This window comes from Mustelus asterias, chromosome 7 (genome assembly GCF_964213995.1).
Source record: "Mustelus asterias chromosome 7, sMusAst1.hap1.1, whole genome shotgun sequence".
Taxonomy (NCBI): domain Eukaryota; kingdom Metazoa; phylum Chordata; class Chondrichthyes; order Carcharhiniformes; family Triakidae; genus Mustelus; species Mustelus asterias.
The window spans coordinates 56,163,802-56,187,003 of NC_135807.1; the positions used below are offsets into that span (position 1 = coordinate 56,163,802).

Here is a 23,202-nt window from a genome sequence, read left to right on the forward strand (position 1 = left end):
AATCTGTGTCTGGAGCCACAGGGCCGGTCAAATAGCCCTCTTCAGGAACCCAGGGTGGGGGTTCATGAGGGTAGGGCTGGTGATTTTCATGACGGTGACGATTGATGCTAAGGAACCCCTCCATGGGCCGTAGAGTGCTCAAATAAGAGGGGCCCCACTCCTCCACCTTCCCCAGTGCTGGTAAAATGGCATGGTGGCAGGAAGACCACAGGCAATCCCTACCCCTGTCTCGTAGTCTGTTTCCAGAGGGCTGGTAAAATTCAGTTTGAAATAGGGGTTTTCTGCAGTGGTTCAGTCCACTTCAAGTATTGACAGAAAATTTACTAAGCACATGCTCTGAAGTTGTCATTAGGATTTTATCAAAGTATAATTGTTAGACAATATTGCATGTAATTTCCTAAATTAAAAAATAACATTTCTTCATTTCCTGATTGATTCATCAATCAAACAATCAAAATTCATGTTGATCGTGTTTTGTGTCTTAATTGAAAATGTACAAGATCATTCCAGGTGTAATGATATGATCGTCAATATGCTTAAATTTGGGGTGGAGAATGGCAGAAACACGTAAGCGAATTCCAATCTTTGCATATTTATATGCACCTGGTGACATTTTTATCCTGTTAATGTAAACAGTCTTACAATACTCAATCTTCACTTCAATTATACCTGATTTTGCTGTAGCTATAATTGTATCTCAAACCATGATTGCTAGGCTTTTGACCCTCTTGGCCACCCATACATATGTTTCATGGACTTCTCAAACTTCGTGATATGTATATTTTTAAAAGAAAGGAGAATGCCTAATTGATCTCCATCTAGATCCGTCATGCATTCCACTTGTTACACATTCCACTGTAAATTTGGATCTAGGCTGCATTGAGTGCTTGTTGAGCTATCTGCCAAAACTTTGAATGCTAGCAAGTCAATGCAATGTACTTACATGCACCAGAAGCTGGCCATTCAGCCCTCCTGGTTAATACCTGTGTTAATGCTTCCCGCAAACTAATATATTGACATCTGTCCGTCTCGGGGTCAGTGGAATGTGCATGGAGTGTATGTCGCATTTGTATTGACCTTTGTCTATTGTGACTGTAAAGGCTTATTCATGAGTAGAAATGTCTTCTGCAGCTAGCACAATTGGCTGAAGGTTGACTGATGTTTTTTCCTTCTGCCATCCAGTCCTTTCCTTTGTACTTTGCCTTTTCTGCACCCTTCCTGACTGTTTGTCTCCAGGCATTCCGATCAGCAGTGAGAATTTCCCATGCATTGACTCCGATCCACGTAGGAGTCGCAATTGTAGACATCTTTATACTACAGATACGGCATGGTGACACAGTGGTTAGTTCTGCTGTCTTATAGAACCATGAACCTGGGTTTGATTTCGGCCTTGGGCGATTGTTCGTGTGGAATTTATACGTTCTCTTCGTGTCAGTGTGGGTTTCCTCTGGGTTCCCTGGTTTTCTCCCACAGTCCAAAGATGTGCAGGTTTTGTGGATTGGCCATGCTAAATTGCCCCTTTAGTGTCCAAAGATGTATAGGTTAAGTGGATTGGCCATGGTAAATGTGCGGGATTATGGGGGATAGGGTGGAGGGGAGGTTCTGGGTGGGTGCTCTTTTGGAGACTAGGTGCAGATTCAAAGGTCCGAATAATCTCTTTTTTTGCAGGGATTCTAGAAATTCTATGTGGGTGACCTGTTGGTCTTGTGCCAACAGCAAATTTACCTTAGAGCATAGCATCTCTTTGAGGATGTGGCTGTCATTATTGGATTCAAATGACCTAGCCATTGGAGTCACCACTGACTCAAGGCTGCAAAGATGCTAGGGATCTGTGCATGTTGGTGTAGATATACTGTCTTGCCAGGAGATGCCCAATATTTACTTGAGGCAGCGGATGCTGTTCAGTTGCTTTTCTTGGCTTGCATAAGTTGTCCAAGCCTCACTACTGTAAAGGAGGGGGCTGAGAATAGGAGCTTTGTACTTTCAGTTAGTTTATTGTTGGTCCGCACTCGACTTCTTAACTTTCACATGACAGCCGTAGCCTTGATAATTCAGATGCTGATTTGAGCATCAAGGAACATGTTGCTGGTGGTTGTTGATCCCAGGTAAGTGAAGCTTTCGATGACCTCCTGAGTGAGGTTGTCAGTATTGATAGAAGGCAGAGTCTCTACATCCTGGCCCATAACTTTGGCCTTTCTGACACTGGCTGTTAATCTAATCACCGTGCAGGCCTGGGAGAACCGATCTACAAGCTGTTGCAAGTGAACTTCAGTACTGCATGCCAGTGCAAAGTCATCAACAAACAGCAAATCACCTAATAAGGCATTACACATTTTGGTCTTGCCATGCAATCTTGCCAAATTGAACAGCTTACCATTGGCTCTGGCATGCAGGTAGACACCTTCATTTGAATCACTGAAAGCATACAATAGCAGTTTGTCAAAAAATATGCCAAATAGAGTTGGTGCCAGAACGCAGCTCTGCTTTACCCTGCCACAGATCCTGAAAGCCTCCAAAGATACTGCATTGTAACTGAAGGTCGATAAGTCCCCTGGGCCTGATGAAATATATCCTAGGATTCTTTGGGAGACAAGGGATGAGATTGCAGAGCCTTTGGCTTTAATCTTTAGGTCCTCACTGTCCACGGGGATGGTGCCAGAGGACTGGAGAGTGGCGAATGTTGTTCCTCTGTTTAAGAAAGGGAATAGAAATGACCCTGGTAATTATAGACCGGTTAGTCTTACTTCGGTGGTTGGTAAATTGATGGAAAAGGTCCTTGGGGATGGGATTTACGACCATTTAGAAAGATGCGGATTAATCCGGGATAGTCAGCACGGATTCGTGAAGGGCAAGTCGTGCCTCACAAATTTGATTGAATTTTTTGAGGAGGTAACTTAAGTGTGTTGATGAAGGTAGGGCAGTTGATGTCATATACGTGGATTTTAGTAAGGCGTTTGATAAGGTCCCCCATGGTCGGCTTATGATGAAAGTAAGGAGGTGTGGGATAGAGGGAAAGTTGGCCGATTGGATAGGTAACTGGCTATCTGATCGAAGACACAGGTGGTGGTGGATGGAAAATTTTCGGACTGGAGGCAGGTTGCTAGCGGAGTGCCACAGGGATCAGTGCTTGGTCCTCTGCTCTTTGTGATTTTTATTAATGACTTAGAGGAGGGGGCTGAAGGGTGGATCAGTAAATTTGCTGATGACACCAAGATTGGTGGAGTAGTGGATGAGGTGGAGGGCTGTTGTAGGCTGCAAAGAGACATAGATAGGATGCAAAGCTGGGCTGAAAAATGGCAAATGGAGTTTAACCCTGATAAATGTGAGGTGATTCATTTTGGTAGGACTAATTTAAATGTGGATTACAGGGTCAAAGGTAGGGTTCTGAAGACTGTGGAGGAACAGAGAGATCTTGGGGTCCATATCCACAGATCTCTAAAGGTTGCCACTCAAGTGGATAGAGCTGTGAAGAAGGCCTATAGTGTGTTAGCTTTTATTAACAGGGGGTTGGAGTTTAAGAGCCGTGGGGTTATGCTGCAACTGTACAGGACCTTGGTGAGACCACATTTGGAATATTGTGTGCAGTTCTGGTCACCTCACTATAAGAAGGATGTGGAAGCGCTGGAAAGAGTGCAAAGGAGATTTACCAGGATGCTGCCTGGTTTGGAGGGTAGGTCTTATGAGGAAAGGTTGAGGGAGCTAGGGCTGTTCTCTCTGGAGCGGAGGAGGCTGAGGGGAGATTTAATAGAGGTTTATAAAATGATGAAGGGGATAAATAGAGTGAACGTTCAAAGACTATTTCCTCGGGTGGATGGAGCTATTACAAGGGGGCATAACTATAGGGTTCATGGTGGGAGATATAAGAAGGATATCAGAGGTAGGTTCTTTACGCAGAGAGTGGTTGGGGTGTGGAATAGACTGCCTGCAGTGATAGTGGAGTCAGAGACTTTAGGAACATTTAAGCGGTTATTGGATAGGCACATGGAGCACACCAGGATGATAGGGAGTGGGATAGCTTGATCTTGGTTTCAGATAAAGCTCGGCACAACATCGTGGGCCAAAGGGCCTGTTCTGTGCTGTACTGTTCTATGTTCTATGAAGAAACTGTGCAAGTTCTTATGGAAAGAAGAAATGACATTATATATTATCACCAATAAACCACGACCATCTCCCTTTGAAGTAGACCCGGCTCCAGTCATTGGAGAGTTTTCACCAAAAATGGCAAGCGCCGGAAACCTCCAAAACCGGATACCTTTGCGATATGCATTATATGATGTTTTCACGCGCAAGGTGAGAATGATTTCATCAGCTATGCAGTGATATTAGCATATTTGGGTATTCCATGCCATTGGAGAGACAACAGCGTGAGGAGGAAAATGCAGGAAATAGTATTAAAACAGACCTGACTTTTGTGCCCCAGTTGAATCGACGCTGCTGCAAAGTTTACTGCACAAAATAAGAACTCAAAGTGTACTGGGTAGCTAACAAGAAGCAAAGAACAGGGATTTTCGTATTGGCAAGCTGTTACTAGTGGAGTGCTGATGTGGGGATGCCGGCGTTGGACTGGGGTAAACACAGTAAGAAGTCTCACAACACCAGGTTAAAGTCCAACAGGTTTATTTGGTAGCAAATACCATAAGCTTTCGGAGCACTGCTCCTTCGTCAGATGGAGTTCCCACTCCATCTGACAAAGGAGCAGTGCTCCGAAAGCTTATGGTATTTGCTACCAAATAAACCTGTTGGACTTTAACCTGGTGTTGTGAGACTTCTTACTAATGGAGTGCCACAGGGATCAGTGCGTCAACTATTTGCAATCTATATCAATGACTTGGATGAAGGGACCAAATATATGAGAGCTAAATTTTCTGGTAACACAAAGATAGGTCAGAAATAAGTTGTGAAAAAGACACCTAGAAATCAACAATGGGATTTTGATAGGTTGAGTGAAGGGGCAGAAATTTAGCAAGCAGAATACAACATGGGAAAATTTGAACCGTCTACTTTGACAGGAAGAACGGAAAAATAGTAGACTATTATTTAAATGAGAGCGAGGCTACAGAACTCTATCATACCTTAAATCACTTTGCTGATGATTAAGAGATGGCTGATATGCTTGTGATTGGCCAGATTGCTTGTCTCTAATTTTCTTGTGGACAAGACATGACCTGGGCAATTTTTCACATTGTTTAGTAAATTCCAGTACAGTAACTGTCCTGTAACAGCTTGTTTAGTTCTTCAGCACTACAGCAGGATATTTTTGGAATATGTTGGTTCTATTGTGTCCAGTAAACTCAACTGTTTCTTGATATCATATGAAGTTAATCAAATTGGCTGAAGTCTGGCATTTGTGATGATGTGGACCTCAAGGGCAGTTTTCCTGCAGGCTTCCTTGCAGCTTTAGGAAGTAGTAGTGGAAGAAGGCATCAGGTTTAAATCTTGGGCCTGAGTTTTTGCAATGACTGAAGGGCTCCGAGCCTTAGTAAAAGGACAAAGGGTGGTGAGTGGAAGGATCATGTGTTGGCACTAAGTTGACATAAGGACTATAAGGGGCCATGTAGGGTGAGTAGAGAGACATGGATTGGCATGGGGGAGGGTATGAGGGCCATGAATGGTGAATGGGGGCATGAGTTGGCATGAGCCATCGGGAGTGTGAAGGGAATTGAGGGCTTAAGGGCTATTTTTGCTTTTATTGCTTTTCTTTGTAGCTGGGACAAAGTCCCAAAGCACCGAGGTGTGCCTCATTTTAAACAACCTGCCTTAGCACTGGGAGGCCTTTCTATTGCCTCTGATCTGTCTTTGGAAATGGTGGTCCCAATGCCAGTTGATCCCCGTCACCCCCTCCTGCCCAAAACCCACCAACCCCCGGGCAATAAAAATCCAAAGATCTGGTGGGGTGAGGGGGGTGGGTGCGGCACATTCTCCTGCCACTGCGCTCTTAACTCGGGAGTGAAAATTTGGCTCTTGTTCTGTGCTGGAATAACTGATCTATACCAGAATTTTAATATGGATTAAATATCTCTTTGTTCAGACAGAAAACACTATTCAAAGTTCTTGTTCCTATTCACTACTCAATGACTTGTTCTAAGGAATTCACATCTGCAGATTTCGGATAAGGGCACAGTTAAGGTTGGCTGTAATGCTTACCCTCCCTCATGGTTGAATACCTGTTGACATTCACTGTTTCAGATTGCATGTGAAAAATACCAAGTTGGGTGTGGCACTGCAAACAGTGCCTCTGCAGTCTTACCAAAGCACGATTCAGCACTTTCAGGAGAGAAGGGTTGTAATGTTGCTTATATGTTACAGTTGAATACATTCAAAGTTGAATTTCTTTAGTAATGTTGCATTTGGGTTATTTACCAAATATCCTGGATATTAGATTTGAAGGCTTACAAACATTTTTGATGCTGACAACAATATCAGCAGAGTGAAATGCAGAAATAAGTAATAGAATGCAATATACCATTTTGTATTTTTTAAGTGTTGAGAAAAATTATTGTTTTGATGGTGATACAGAACATCAGCATTTTAACATTCCAGCATTGTGGAGCAAGGTTTGAACTTTGGTCTGTTCAGTTCTTTACCTGAGATAAAAAGCACCCAAGTGAATGTTGGGGGTAATGAAGGTAGGAAGAGACGTCAGAGGGGCAATGTGGACCTTGGAACAGGAGTGGCAGTGCAGGAGCAAATAAGCCAGACTTTTTGGCTGCAAAGGTTTTAGAGCACGTTTTTAAGAATGTAGAAGTTGGGAAATCTTTGAAGAAATTGTTTTTCCATTGCAGGTTTTAAAATTTATTTCTCTTCATCTTTGTTCCTTCCCTCTTGCAAGTAGCTTTCTAATGAAATAGAGGCAGACCTTGTTTCAGGCTCACAAGAATGACCCAAGTTGACTTGCATTTTTAACAGAACAATTTTGAGGTTTTTTAAACTTTTTCCAACTATTTGGCAATGTTCTCTTGTAGACTTCTGACCGAACCACATTAACTAAACAAAAATGTTTGTTTGTTAGCTAACTGAATGTATAATCCAAACCAGTGAGAGGTCTTCAGTTGTGTTCTGCACTTTGGCAAGTTCGGGTGACAACCTGTAACATGCTCCCAACTCAGAATATTCACTTAATTTAGTACTTTATTATTGCTTCCAACAGAGGGGAGATAAGAAATTTTTTAATGCAGTGAGCAGTTATGTTCTGTAATGCACTGCCTCAAATTAGAGTGGAACTGGATTTATTAGTAATTTTCAAAAGGGAATTGGATGTATACTTAAAAAAGTATCTTCCGAACAAAGGGAAAGAGTAGAGAAGTGGGACTAATTGTTCTCTCACACACCCCAATGTGTTGAATGGCTTCCATCTGTGCTGTAAAATTCTGTGATTCTTAATAATTTTTTTTATATCAAACTATTACCTTAATGAACTTTACAGAGTTGTGCTCAAATATTTTAATCTGTGGAGCCTTCTGGATAATTTATTTTTATTTTTTCTCTAAATTGACTCATGCAACTAAAATAGTACATAATAATAACAGTTAAATGTTGCCTTCTGTTTCTATTTCAAAGACTCAAACTTGTAAGTTTTTTTATTAATCACTGATGTAATCCTTTGAAAAGTTAAATGATTTAAAGCTAATTGATTATATTCATGGCAAAAATTATATAACATGATTAGGAGGTAGGAGACAGAGGCATAATGGATATGTACTCAAATTGGCAGAATGTAACAAGTTGTGACCTCAGTGGGAACTGTGCAGGGGTTCCAGCTATTTTACTGTATTTATAAATGACTTAAGACAAAAGAATATAGAAAGTCATGTATAGGATTTTTCTGATGACACTCAGGTGATATATTAAATAGTTTGAATGCAAGCAGGCAGTTGTAAATGGACATTGATAAAGTGTTTAGGTAAAACTGACAGATGGTGTTCAATGTGGCTAAATATGAGGCCATACACTTTGGATCCAAGTAAAACAAATAAGATTAATTTTTGAATGCTGATGAGCTTGGGACTGTGGAGAAGCAGAGAAATTAAGTCATCCATGTACAGAAAGCACTAAAAATCTACTGAGCAAATCCAAAAAATAATGAAAGATTCTAACAGAACATTGATCTCTTTCTCAAGAAGACCAGAATACAAAAGGTTGGAAGATATGTTAGACACCATCTGGAATACTGAATATGCCACAGAGTTCATCAACTGTTTCTCCACTTTGGCAAATTTGGCTGACATCGTGTAGCATACTCCCAACTCAGAATATTCACATCTCTCCTGATCTCCCATCTATCCCTGACCTTCTGATTCGCTCCATCTCCTCTCTTCAGCAGTACAAAACCCATCACATTTCTACCTCTCTTCAACTTTGAAGAAGTCATATGGATTTGAAATATTAACTCTGTTTCTCTCTCCACAGATGCTGCCAGACCCACTGAGTTTTTCCAGCATTTTCTGTTTTTATATCTGGAATATGCATTTAGTTCTATGCACCACAGTTCATGAAGGATGTATTGGCCTTGAAGGGGGTGGCATGCCAATTGGCCAAAATAATATAAGGACTGAAAAGGTTAATTATGAAGACAGATTGCGTGACTATGCCAGTATTCTTTAAAGGCTGGCAATTAAGTGTTGATCTAATTGAGTTTAAGATGATTTAAGTATTAGATGAGATAGATAGATAAATTATTTCATCTGATAGGGAGTCTAGAGCAAGGAAGTTTAGGGTTAATGTCAACATTTCTTTACAAGGATACCCACTTCCCCTTCCAAAACTTGTTAACTGTGTAGGTTAATTAAAAATGTCAAAACGGAAATTGATAGATGTTTGTTAGTCCAGAATATTAAGGGATCTGGAGCCAAAGTAGGTAAAATACAGATCAGCCATAATCTAATTGAATGGCAGAACAGGCTTGAGGGACTGACTGACCTGCTCCTATTACTACGTCAATGTGTTACAATTTCTTTGAAAGTACGTAAATTATTTGTTTAAAATTCCTGAATGTAACCACTCCCAAAAGCTCAGTTGATAAACATATTACCAGATGTGGAATTGAGCCACTAAAGTGCAATGTCCAATCCCTGGTGTATGATTTGTTGGCTAATTTCTCCATCTGATACAGGGATGTAGGCCAAGGTTTTAATTTTCTAGAAGTGTCCAGTGACCCCTATAAAGTGTATGTGGATGTTGGTTGAGTACAGGATTGGGACTGACTGTGATGACACCCACTGCTATGGCTCATGTGCGAAGACTTGAATAAAGTACTAGAAAGCAGCTGACACCAACAAAGTTATAGGCCAACAGCAGCAGTCTGAGACTTTCAAAAAGAAGGGAAAATATTGTGAAATTCAAATTTTGTGCTCAGTAATCAGTTTTTGATTGATACGAAAATATTTATTATTAATTTTCTTTATTGACATTCCTTAAAGCTGGTGCTTTCCCACAACTGTTTGTCTCTGAAGAAAATAACACTGTGTTTGGAATTATGGAGAAGTATGGAATTCTTCGCTTTCCCCCCAACTTTATTCTCCTATTGCATGGAAGTGGCTAGCCTGGAGATGTTCACAAACATGTAGTACATTTCTGTGGTATTGTTGATGATGTATGATCCTGATTATGTTGAAAAGCTGTTAACATCATAGTTGATTCCATCCTGTCCTAGTTCAATTAGTATAGAATCACAGAATACTACAGCATAGAAGCTTGCATTTGGTCAATTGTGTTTAAGGCGACACTTTTGGAGAGGAATCCAGTTGGTTCCACTTCCCTGCATAAGCACCATTTATTATCAGTAGGGTAGGATTGACTGCATTGCCATTGGATGGGAACTTAGGCTGATTTATGCCTTTTCCTTCTCCTCTCCTGCCCAAACACCTAAAATGCAGAAACAGAGGAATACATTTTAGTGTCTATTTACAATTCTGTTCCATACCAAGTAGTGCATCTAACTACTTGAACAGTTAAGGTTTCTGGGTGAGAGAAAGATGGGGTTGGTGCCAAGCTTTATTGTTCTAATTACTTCAGAAGCTTTCATGGATTGGTTAGATCTTTCAGACATTAAAACTGGCAGAGTTAAATGCTGAATTCATTCACAACTAATATTTCTGGTGTACAGGTATGTTGAAACACATGCTGTGGAGGAATATGGATTTTCATTTGTGGTTCTCTTTCCTTCTGATCTCAATTATATTACATTATTGGACTGCTGATCAGTGAGCAGGGAATGGGAATTACTGTTCTGATACATCTAATGCATCTTGTTGCCAAATTCAAGGAAGAACTCTGAAAGTCTGGAAGGAGGTCGCTAATTGCTTTTGCTGCCCATGTAACATGAAGAAAAATGGAAGGAAACCATTCTCTCAAAAATAACGACATAATATGAATTTATCTATTTGGTTTCTGAAAATCAGGATCTTTGCTGAAAACAAAATTTAATGCTATTTTTACACCGCATGGTTTTTAGTCCATGTGTATAGAAATCTCTGGGTAAAACAAAGTTGAAGCAGAGCATCACTTGACATTGGGCAATGCAGTTACTAAATGTGGTATAACATGGGAAAGTAGTAGATTAAATAACATGATTTAAGTTTAGGTTCTTTGTCAGGCTGTATACCATGATTAGTGGTATCCTGAAGTGGCTATCACTAATGCAGATTAGAATTTATGGAATTAGCTAAAGGTACTCTTGCCAGCCTCTAAAACATAATATAGCAACTGCATTTGATGTGTGTCTCTTCTAGAAGTTTGAAAAGTTGCATAGTTTTATGATATGACATCAGAATAGTTGTTAGCATGTAGTTTCTAATGAGTAGTTAAAATGATATAATGAAAATATAAATTGGTTTATGTTAGTTTATCTGCCATGTCTTAACTCTCAGCAAGTCCTGTTCCCCTATCACCCTTGTCCTCACTGACTCATGTCGCTCTTGATCAAGCAACGTCTTTAAAATTCCCACCCTTGCATTCAAATCCATCCATGGCCTTGCCCCTTCCTAAATCTGTAATCTCCTCCAACTCCACAGCTCTGCTAGATATCTGTGCTCCTCTAATTCTTGTGCATTTCTAACTATAATTTCTGCACCATTGGTGCATAATTACCTCGGCCCCAACTCTGGATCCCCCCTCCCTGCACCTATGCACCTCACTTTCCTCCTTTAAGACACTTTTTCAAGCAATGCTCCCAAACTTGTTCTCACTATAATCCCATTTTAATGCTTTTAAATTAACGTAACCCCAAAATGAGAGCTATTGGTAGAGGGGGGTGGTGTGAGTGCGGAGAGCACTGGTGGGGGCGTACAAGTTCAGAGTAGAGGAGGTGGGGTTGCAATACCCCATTTTGCAGGTCCACTCACTGGCCCTCCCTCTTAACTTGCCACTTTCCTCTCCTGTACCTTCGCTGTCAGCAAGGGCTTGGGGCAATGAGATGAGTTAATACAACTGGATCAAACTCGGGGAGGCTTGCTCTTTCAGATCTCGTGATAACCACCCAGACTCTTGCGGAGAATGCCGGGAATTGTACTTGTATCAAAGTGGCTCATTATAAGAGTTCCATTAGCATCAGTTTCATTTCCACGGTGGTCATTACTACCTTGGGAAGGATAGTAACAGACTTCAGGATCTTGTAGAATGGCTGGTGAAATGGGCAAACTCATAACAGATGCAGTTTAATACAAATAAGTGTGAAGTGATGCATTTTGGGAGGAACGACATTGAGAAACTACTTTGTACAGAGAGCTTTGGGTGCATTTCCACCAATCTTTAAGGTGGCTTGGCAGGTTGATAAGGCAGTTAAGATAATGCATGAGATATTAACTTTATAAGTAGGAGCATTGAATTTTTAAAAATAGAACAAAGAAATCTGGCAAAACTATTAAACCATTGGTCGGACCTCAGCTGAAGCATCGTCTTCAGTTCTGAACACTACATTTCAGGCTGGTTTATAAGAGAGTGCTGGAGATGTTTATCAGGATAATGTCAGAGATGGGGGAGGCAGTGGAATATTGGTAATGTCACTGGGCGAGTAATCCAGAGGCCAGGGCTAATGCTTGGATACACAGATAAAATCCCAACAGGCCTCAAGTCTTCTGTGCATGTGCAGTTGGTGTCTTTTACTCTTTTTAGGACCTGACTCTGCGCATCAGCGCAGAAAAGAAGTAAAAATGACACAAAATGCAGGTCAAATGACCTGAGCCATTGCATCATTACCCAGAAGGTATCACAGGGAATTGGACATTGAGAGGTCTCAGAAGGAGGTCCCAGGCAGAGACAAAAACAGGGAACAGAAAGAGGGTGCAGGATTCAAGTTAAAACAAAGGAGCAAAGCAATAGGCTCCAAATTAAAGAGAGGCATGTGAGGAGTAGAATTGAAGCGAAACGCCCTTGAAAGAACCCCTGAAGATCAGAGGAAGCGACGGAAGGTTGATGACTCCTTATTCTTCAAAACTTTGAAAATCCACCTTTCAGTGCTGTTGACATCCATTTAAAAATAGGGTGCTCAAGACCAGATGCAGTATTCTAACCATGGGTTCAGCCAATGGTTTGTATAGTGTCAGGAAAATACAAGAAATTGTAATGTTTTTCTGTTGGTAACATTCTTGCCATTTTTAAACTGTTGGAGATGCATCAGAGATAATTGAAGCAAGAGATGGGGACTGTGAGAATCTAAATTGACAAGAAGTTGGTTTGATATCATAAGTTCATAAGACATAGGGGCAGAATTAGGTCATTCAGCCCATTGAGTCTGCTCCACCATTCGATCATGCGCCTCATCCCCATTTTCCTGCCTTCTCCCCATAACCCTTCAACCCATTACCAATTAAAAATTTGTTTAACTCCTCCTCAAATTTACTCACTGTCCCAGCATCCACCGCACTTGGGGTAGCGAATTCCACAGATTCACAACCCTTTGGGAGAAGTTGTTCCTCCTCAACTCTGTTTTAAACTTGCTACCCCTTATCCTAAGACTATGACCTCTCGTCCCACAACAGGAAGCATCCACTTCACGTCTACTTTATTCATACCTTTTATCATCTTGTACATCTCAATTTGATCTCCCTCATTCTTCTAAATTCCAGAGAGTATAGGCCTAAACTGTTCAATCTCTCTTCAAACGACAAACCACTCATCTCTGGAAACAATCTAGTGAACCTCCTCTGAACTGCCGCCAATGCCACTACATCTTTCCTCAAATAAGGGGACCAAAACTGTGCACAATACTCCAGGTGTGATCTTACCAATGCCTTGCATAGTTGCAACAATACTTCCTTACATTTATATTCTATTTCTTTAGCTATAAATGCTAATATTCCATTCGCTTTCTTTATTATCTGCTGTACCTGCATGCTAGTTTTCTGTGACTCATGAACGAGGACACCCAGATCCCTCTGCATCGGAGCACCCCTAAGTCTTTCCCCATTTAGATAATAAGTCGCCTTACCATTTTTCCGACCAAAATGCACGACCTCACACTTATCCACCTTAAACTCCATCTGCCACATTTTGGCCCACTCTCCTAACCTATCTATACCCATTTGTAAGGTTCTTATTTCCTCATTGCAGGGAATTTTGGAATATTATAACCAATGGATCCATTATCTCCGCTGCCACTTTCTTTAATGCTCTAGGGTGTAAGCCATCAGGCCTGGGGGACTTGTCTGCCCTCAATCTTAATAGTTTGCTGAGTACTTTTCCCTATCGATGTTGATTGTTCTGAGTTCTACCCTTTCTGTTACCTCTGACTTGCCCGTTCCTATAGGAATGGTACAAGTGTCCTCCACTGTGAAAACTGGGGCAAAGCATTGATTTAATGTCTTTGCCATTTCAGTGTTCCCCACTATTAACTCTCCGGTTTCATCCTCCCAAGGGACCAACATTCAACTTAGTGACTTTCTTCCCTTTTATGTACTTATAGAAGCTTCTGCTATCCTTTTTGATATTTTGCGCTGGTTTTCTTTCATAATTTACCTTAGCTCTTTTTATTACTTTTTTAGTATCCCTTTGTTTATGTTTGAAATTTTCCCAAACTTCCAACCTGCCACTGGTCTTTGCAATATGGTATACCTTAGTTTTTGCCTTTATATTGTCCTTGTTTAGCCATGGATGTTTTTTTACGCCCCTTACCATCTTTCTTCCTCACTGGGATATATTTTAGTTGTGAGGAATTGAGTATCTCCTTAAACAACTGCCACTGCTCATCCGCTGTCTTACCTTTTAGCCTTCCAGCCCACTCCACTTGGGCCAAATCTGTCCTCATGCCTGTATAATTTCCTTTGTTTAATTCCAGAACGCTCACCCCCAAACGGAATTTTGAATTCTATCATACTATGGTCACTACTCCCTCGAGGACCCCTAACTATGAGGTCATCAATTAATCCCTCCTCATTACACAATACCAAATCTAGAGTAGCCTGCTCCCTGGTTGGTTCCACAACATACTGTTCCAAGAAACAATTTCTAATATGTTCAATGAACTCTGCCTCCAGGCTGCCCTTGCCAATTTGATTCTTCCAATCTATGTGCATATCAAAATCACTCATGATTATTGCCGTACCTTTCTTGCAAGTCCCCAGTATTTCCTGGTTTATACTGTGCTCCACTGTGAAACTACTGCTTGGGGACCTATAGATTACTCCTAACAAGTACTGCTTCCCTTTGCTAGTTCTTATTTCTACCCAGACTGATTCCACATCTTGATCTCCTGTGCTTATGTCATTTCTCATTATAGCACTGATCCCTTTTTTCACCAGCAAAGCTACACAACCTCCTTTCCCTTTCAGTCTATCTTCCCAAAATGCTGAGTACCCTTGGATATTCAATTCCCAGATCTGGTCTCCTAGTAACCATGTCTCAGTAATCGTCACCAAATCATAGTCCTTTGTTTCTATTTGCGCCATTAACTCATTGATTTTGTTCCGAATGCTTTGTGCATTCAGATACAAAGCTTTTAAATTTGATCTACTGGTAAATTTCCCTACTCTTATAATTCCTTGGTGCATAAAGGCATTCACCCATTCTGTCCCTCACCTTTATTGCCTGGTAACCATCCGCCACATCACTAACCTGCACTCTTACCTCCTCCTTTAATTTGGGTTTTCTAATTTCCCCTGCAACTGATATAATAAACCTAGGAGGACTTCAAACAGATGTTTACATAAAGTAATTTAGTACGCTTGTGTTTTTTTATTGATTCATGGATGGGACTTGGGCGTTGCTGGCTGGCCAACATTTGTATTCCATCCCTAGTTGCCCAGTTGAGAGTTAAACACATTGCTGTAGCTCTGGAATCACATGTAGGCAGACCAGGCAGATTTCCTTCCCTAAAGTACATTAGTGAGTCAGATGGGTTTTTCCAACAATCGACAGTGATTTCATGGTCATCAGTAGATGCTTAACTCCGGATATTTTTTATTGGATTCAAATTCCATCATCATCTTGGGTAGGATGAGTTTCTGAATTAATAGTTTAGGGACAATACCGTTAGTCCATCGCTTCTCCATAACAGAAGTAGAATGGATAGTTGTCATTCAAAGGAGAATATATACAGGGTGTAAAAGAAAGGAGTCAAAGGTTAATTAAGGATAGGGTGAGTTTGCCTTTTAGTCGTGAAAGCTAAAGTGAGAGCATTTCTAAAGAGACTGGATGAGACAATGGAGAGATACTGAAACCTATGTTTTAGATCTCAGCAGACAGCAGGGAATAGATGGTCAACTCCCAACAAGCAATATGAGTGAAGCCAGACCTAAAGAACCATCTGAAGAGCATCTCAGTATCTGGTATTTTATGCTGCCTTCTGATCTTCAGAAGTTTCCACAGGCAGCTCAGGTGAAAGTGCTTGAGCTTCTTGGCATGATGCTCAGACGAAGTCCAAACCTTACATGTGTGGAGTAGCGTGAGCAGGACGATTGCTCAACAGGGTGAGATTTTCTGCGCGTTTTGCATGTTTCTTGGTGGCGGTTGTGGTCTGTCATTGGCCAGCAGTAGGATCTTCTGATCCATTGTATGGACCCCTCCACCACCGGGAAACTCGCAGAGGGGCTTCACCATCAGCACAACTGAAAGATCCAAAATATTTTTTCAAACTGGAGGCCTGTGACAAGCAGTGTGCCTCAGAGATCGGTGCTGGATCCACTGTTATTTGTCATTTATATTAATGATTTGGATGAGAATTTAGTAGGCATGGTTAGTAAGTTTGCAGATGATGCCAAGATTGGTGGAACAGTGAACAAAGTTATCCAGGATTGCAACAGGATCTTAATCAATTGGGCCAGTGGGCTGACGAATGGCAGGTGGAGTTTAATTTAGATAAATGCGAGGTTGATGCATTTTGGTCGACCGAACCAGGGCAGGACTTACTCAGTTAATGGTAGGGCGTTGGGGAGAGTTATAGAACAAAGAGATCTAGGAGTACAGTTTCATAGCTCCTTGAAAGTGGAGTCACAGGTGGACAGTGGTGAAGAAGGCATTTGGCATGCTTGGTTTCATTGGTCAGAACATCGAATACAGGAGTTGTGACGGCTTGTTGAAGTTGTACAAGACATTGGTAACGCTACACATTGGTAACGCTTACCCGAAGATCAGAGGCTGAATGTCCGTGACCGCTGAAGTGCTTCCCCACAGGAAGAGAACAGTCTTGCCTGGTGATTGTCGAGTGGTGTTCATTCATCTGTTGTCGTAGCGTCTGCATGGTTTCCCCAATGTACCATGCCTCGGGACATCCTTTCCTGCAGCGTATCAGATAGACAACGTGGTGTTCCTCAGGGATCAGTGCTGGGACCTTTGCTGTTTGTAATATATATATAAATGATTTGGAAGAAAATGTAACTGGATTGATTAGTAAGTTTGCGGATGACACAAAGGTTGATGGATTTGCAGATAGCAATGAGGACCATCAGAGGATACAGCAGGATATAGATTGGTTGGAGGCTTGGGCAGAGAGATGGCAGATGGAGTTTAATCCGGACAAATGTGAGGTAATGCATTTTGGAAGGTCTAATAAAGATGGAAAATATATAGTAACTGGCAGAACCCTTAAGAGTATTGATAGGCAGAGGGATCTGGGTGTACAGATACACAGGTCACTGAAAATGGCAACATAGGTGGAGAAGGCAGCCAAGAAGGCATACGGCATTCTTGCCTTCATCGGCCGGAGCATTGAGTTTAAAAATTGGCAAGTCATGTTGCAGCTTTATAGAATCTTAGTTCGGCCGCACTTGGAATATAGTGTTCAATTCTGATCGCCACACTACCGAAAGGATGTGGAGGCTTTGGAGAGGGTACAGAAAAGATTTACCAGGATGTTGCCCTGGCATGGAGGGCATTAGCTATGAGGAGAGGTTGGAGAAACTTGGTTTGTTCTCACTGGAACGACGGAGGTTGAGGGGCGACCTGTTAGAAGTCTAAGATTATGAGGGGCATGGACTGAGTGGATAGTCAGAAGCTTTTTCCGAGGAAGAAAGAGTCAATTACTAGGGGGCATAGGTTTAAGGTGTGAGGGGTAAGGTTTAAAGGAGATGTACGAGGCAAGTTTTTTACACAGAGGGTGGTGGGTGTCTGGAATGCGCTGCCAGGGGAGGTAGTGGAAGCAGATACGATAGTGACATTTAAGAGGCATCTGGACAAATACATGAATAGGATGGGAATAGAGGAATATGGTCCCCGGAAGGGTAGGGGGTTTTAGTTAAGTCGGGCAGCATGGTTGGTGCAGGCTTGGAGGGCCGAAGGGCCTGTTCCTGTGCTATAATTTTCTTTGTTCTTTGTCCTTTGTTCTTTGACTGTGTACTTACAAATCTATGCATATCTGTAAAGATATGGGGTGAAGGATTAGTGGATTTTGGTTAATCTTGTTAAGTGAATGTTTTATTATTTTGTTAATAGTAATTGGCTGTCCTGTGACTCTGTTCTTCCACGTATCTAAACAAAAAAGAAAAGTTAGAATCTATCAAGCCTGATTCCATCCTGGGATTTGGCATGTCCAGTCATAACATCACCTAGATTTAGAAAGAAAATGATCTCTCCTTCTCTGACAATATGGTACGGTGTAAAATACAGAATGGCCACAAGTAAGAAAGAAAGTACTTCACAGAACATTTCAAAAATTGAACAGTTTTCTATTCATTAGCGTATGGTCAGAATTTGCACAGTTGAAAGTAAAACAACTTTCACTACAAATTTGTGAATGCCGAACTTAATGGTTCCAGTAATGCAGTGGTGAAGTTCCATTCTGAGACTAAGTACAAATCTCCAATATCAGCTTAGTCTTAGGTGAGTTTGACTGGCTGAGGACCAGGGTACAAAAGTAATTATGTTCTGTGTTTTCTTCTTCATCTTTCATCATTCTGTGTCATGCACCTCACATCAGCTGTCAAAATGGATAAATGGCGGCTTCTAATTTGAAAATAGTCAAAAGACAAATTTGTATCTTATTTTCCTCGAGTGGAGTAATTGCTCTCTGCTATTTGTGGGATGTCTTGGAAATGTCATTATGTTAAAGATGCCACAGTTGAAGTGTGTGTGTTAGATATTCCACGGCACATGTGATTCTATATTGCATCTTTGACGTAGCCAAAATGTCCCAAAGCTGCTTCAGAGACAAAAACGAATGCTGAATAATAGAAAAGTAATTAAGAAATTCTCACAAAGTTGGAATTTATTTAGGGTAGAGCAGGACATTTCCAAAGTATAGTCTGGAAGTCACAAAGGCAAGAGAAATGTTTCAGGAGAATTGGGGGTAAAGTAGAAATAATCCGACATGATCTGATTTGGCATTTGAAGCTCATCTCAGAGTCAAACAAGATGTTGTGTACCATGAATTGATACTTGAGTGAGCTGGATAATGAAACCAGACCAAGATGTAGAATTTATGGCTGGTATCGAACAGTTTCTCTTTAGCCTTGCCACTGAGTTAGGGAAAGTTCTGGTTCATTCATGACTTGATGCTGAACATATAAGTTGTGGTGCAGAGGTAGAAAACTATGGGTCAGGATTTGCTGTTAATGTAAAGGCTCGGTGTTATTTTTAAGTAGATGTCACAGTAAGGTGTGCAGTTAAGTTGAATATTGAAAAGTTACTGCCCAGGTTTTGCTGTTGCTCTGTTAACTTCACCAAAAGGCATTGTGCACTTAGCCTCCCCGTTCTTTGTTTAGGAACTTGATATATTTGCCCATTAATTGCTAATTAAACTTACTACAGAAAGTTAAATCATGTTGTTGAAAACGGTATCCTTTTATCAATGTGGTAAGTGTTAATAACTGCCAATCAAACAGTCTGATGCTGAAAATGAAGGTTTTGACTTTGTTTAGGGCTTTTAAATATGTCATTTTAAATTAACATTTTTCTTTCCATCTTTTTTCTCTTAATCCAATATTTCTTTCCTCTGCATTTAACTTTCTGTACCTGACTTAACATTGAAGTCACCGCTTTTAATTCACCCTCCTTCTAAGTCCTTCTCTGCCCTGTTCTCTCAGATCCTAGATGTCCTGTTTCCCTCACTGTGCCATGATCAAGTCGCATTTTCGGCATTGAGCAGACATTGAAAATTTTGAGCTGCAGGACACAGGGATGTGACTAACAAATGGCAGGCACTGTTAGATGCCTCGCTACAGCAAATTCTGGTTTTATGTGTTATTTAATTCACTGTGAATAATCATTTATTGCTGTGTTGCATATTACATTGATTTTGGTCAATATTTCTCATGCACATAAATTGAACAATGCATATGGTATAAAATCAAAATATTTGTGTTTTATTTTATAATTTTACGCTTATAACTACTGAAGTAAAACAAGCTATAAATGGGCACTTTCTTATCAAACTTAATGCATTTCCAAAATAACCATTACATACTAGATCGTTCAGGCTACCTAAAAAGCTACTGGCACTCCAGTCCATCTGGGAGGCATTGGATAACTGATTTCCTGATGATTCTTGTCAGAAAATGGTGGCACAGTGGTTAGCACTGCTTCACAGTGCCAGGGACCTGGGTTCGATTCCTGGCTTGGGTCATTTTTTTGTGTGGAGTTTGCACGTTCTCCCCGTGTCTACGTGGGTTTCCTCCGGGTGATGCAGTTTCCTCCCACAGTCTGAAAGACGTGCGAGTTAGGTGCATTTACCCAAACAGGCACCGCAGTGTGGCGATTAGGAGAATTTCACAGTAACTTCATTGCAGTATTAATGTAAGCCTTACTTGTGACTAATAATAAATAAACTTTACATCAAATCATCCATGATCTCGTTGAATGGCGGAGCAAACTCAATCAGCCAAATGGCCTACTTCTGCTCCTACGTCTTATGGTCTTTACAGACTTCATGACTGTGGGTGTTTCAGGTCCTTGTTCAGGTTGTCGGCATATACCCAACTACCTTCCCACAGCTTTCCGAACTAATCCTGCTCAGCTGAAAACTAGTATAAATCTTCCAGCTGTTTTTCCCTCCCGAAAACTAGACTGAAATTAAGCCTGTATTACATGTAGTGAAAGATGAAGTTAGTATTTTCACTGCTTGTTGGCTCTCTCAATTTTTTGAGATGCAGTCTACAGCAGAGCTAAAGATGCAACTATCTCTGCCTGTTCCCAAATGGAGTTGTTTGCTTTGGACAGCAAACATACACAAATAAATTAAACAAAAGGTGCTTATAACCAAGTCTTCATGGCACTGTTTGGGATGGTTCCATCAATGCAAACCAATTATTTTACCTTTGATTCTGTAACCCTTATGAATAATTTGTATTTTCAAAGGAATTTTACAACCCTGAGTTCTGGAATTTCTAGCTCTTAGCTTATATGGAGATAAATATTAAGCATGCCACCTCTACCAAGAGGTGCAGAAATGGATCACCCATTGTTATAAGTTTTCTTTTCACTGTCAACTCTGACCGTGTAAGATAAAGACAGATTAATTAAACCTAGGCTTTAGCCTTTTCATGAGGATTGTTTTTCAGTTTTTATAACCACGTTTTTTCCATTTATCTAAAGTTAAAACTGTAATTCTTAAAATTAAAAGATATATTCTCAAACATAGAAACCATGAACCAGATTTTTGCAACACCCAACCACAAAGGTGAAATGGCCTGGTAAGATTGTTCAGCAGTATTTCTGAACTTAGTACACCACCCATTTTCAAGGATTTTTACAGTGTGACTAATAGTGTCAAAAGTGCAAATACTTGTCAATTTCAATTTTCTACTTGATTCCAGTCTGTGGGTGCTTCAACAGCTCTCAGTATGGATAAGCATAGAATCCCTGACAGCAATTTCAGGATTTTCACTTTATAACTGCAGACTCCAAAAGTTGCCATCAGTTTCAGAATAGTAATGATGGTGAATGCTGACAGTTTCACCGTTACTCCTAACACAAAATCTGGGAATATGTTTAGATTTCTACCATTAAGATTAGCTGGAGTTTATGTTGCACCCAGCAATACTTTGCTTATACAGTCAGTTTGGGTGCCCAGGATAGTACTTACATATATATAGAGCTCCTCTCTCCACTGTTAGGCTTTAAGTTAGACAGTGTACCACGATACAGCCCACTAAATTCTCAGTGCTTAAACATTTTAAATTAATTGCTATTGGATTAATTGTGCGCAGAAGCTCCTTCAAACACTTTTACATTAGGTTTGACACAGAATTGGAATTACGCTCTGTGCACGGAACCATGCATTGTTTGCACCTTGTATCTAAGGGACTTTCACTGATTAACAGTACAAGTTTAATACAGGTAGAACTAGCTTTGGAATAGGTCCAAAATTGTTTTATCACATTTGAAATATATTTAGTGGTTGCTTTTTCCACAATTATTAAGTCTAAGCAAGAGGTTCTTGAGTCTCTTTTTATTTCAAAACCCTGCTCCATTGTTCAAAGTTCAGTTTACTAGCTTCTATTTTACTTACTATTATAATCAGATTTGTATCCTAATCTTTCACTTTTTATTTTGTAATGGATGAAGAAAGTCTTCATAATGCCAAATATACCAAAATTATATTTGGTACTCCTATTTCACAATTCTTACATTTGGAAGTGGTCTTGGCATTCTGCACAAAATATTATTTGGCCTCAATCTTTTTGTGACAAGGATTAGGAAATTCTTATATTATTTTACAGACATAATAATGAGCCCTGACATTTATTTTAATCAATACATCAGTTTTTCAAGGAAAGTTGAATATTCAGTCTAATCATTTTTTAAACATTCAATACAGTACCTGTCATAACGCACTAGAAGTAAACTCTTTTTAACATTGTTTTCTTGCAAGTTGCACATGATCTGCAGTATAGTTGTCATTTTTCAAAACCTGTTCTTTTTCTTGTAGGATAGCTTGGATGCCTTAATTTATGACTTGGACTTTCCTGCCTTAAGAAAAAACAAAAACATTGACAGCTTCATAAATCGATGTGAGTATTGTTGAATGTAAAATATTCAGAAATATTTAAAATTAATTATTTTCAAACAAAGCTACCATGAATCATGGAGTCATAGAGGTCTATAGCATAGAAAAGGTCCTTTGACCCATAGCGTCTGCACTGATCAAAAATACCTAACTATTCTAGTCCCATTTTCCAGCACTTGGCCCATAGCCTTGTATGCCTTGGCATCACAAATGCACATCGAAACACTTCTTAAATGTAACGAGGGTCTCTGCCTCCACCACCCTTTCAGGCAGTGAATTCCAGGCTCCAACTGTCCTCTGGGTGAAAAAGTTATTTCCCACATCCCCTCTAAATTTCCCGCCCCTTAGCTTAAATCAATGCCCCATGGTCTTTGAACCCTCCACCAAGGGGAAACTTTTCTTCCTGTCTACTCTGACTCTGCCCCTCATAATTTTATACATCTCAATCATGTCCCACTCAGTCTCCTTTGCTCAAAGGAAAATAATCCCAATCTATGCAATCTCTTTTCATAATTAAAACTCTGCAGTCCAGGCAACATCTCGGTAAACCTCCTCTGCACCTGTTCCAGTGCTCTCATATAGCTCCTATAATGTGGATTTGACAACTGCACACAATACTCTAGCTGTGGCCTAACCAATGTTTTATACAGTTCTAGCATAACTACCCTGCTTTTAAACTCTATGCCTTGGCTAATAAAAGCAGGTATATCATATGCCTTCTTAACCACTTTATCCACCTGTCCTGCTATCTTAAGGGACTGGTGTACATGCATACCAAGATCCCTCTGACCCTTGGTGCTTCCCAGGGTCCTGTTGTTCATCATGTATTCTCT

General features: G+C 40.5%; 1 protein-coding gene across 2 annotated transcripts in view; it reads left to right on the top strand.

Moving 5' to 3' along the window:
- Positions 1 to 23,202, top strand: part of rock1 (Rho-associated, coiled-coil containing protein kinase 1) — a 147,259-nt gene that overhangs the window by 15,861 nt on the left and 108,196 nt on the right. For both annotated transcript variants that reach the window (XR_013498315.1, XM_078216081.1), the window contains exon 2: positions 22,292 to 22,373. Coding sequence is in view for 1 of the 2 variants with exons in the window: in XM_078216081.1 (XP_078072207.1) it covers positions 22,292 to 22,373 (82 nt within the window). In the remaining variant the exon portion in view is untranslated. The remainder of the gene's footprint in view (positions 1 to 22,291; positions 22,374 to 23,202) is intronic.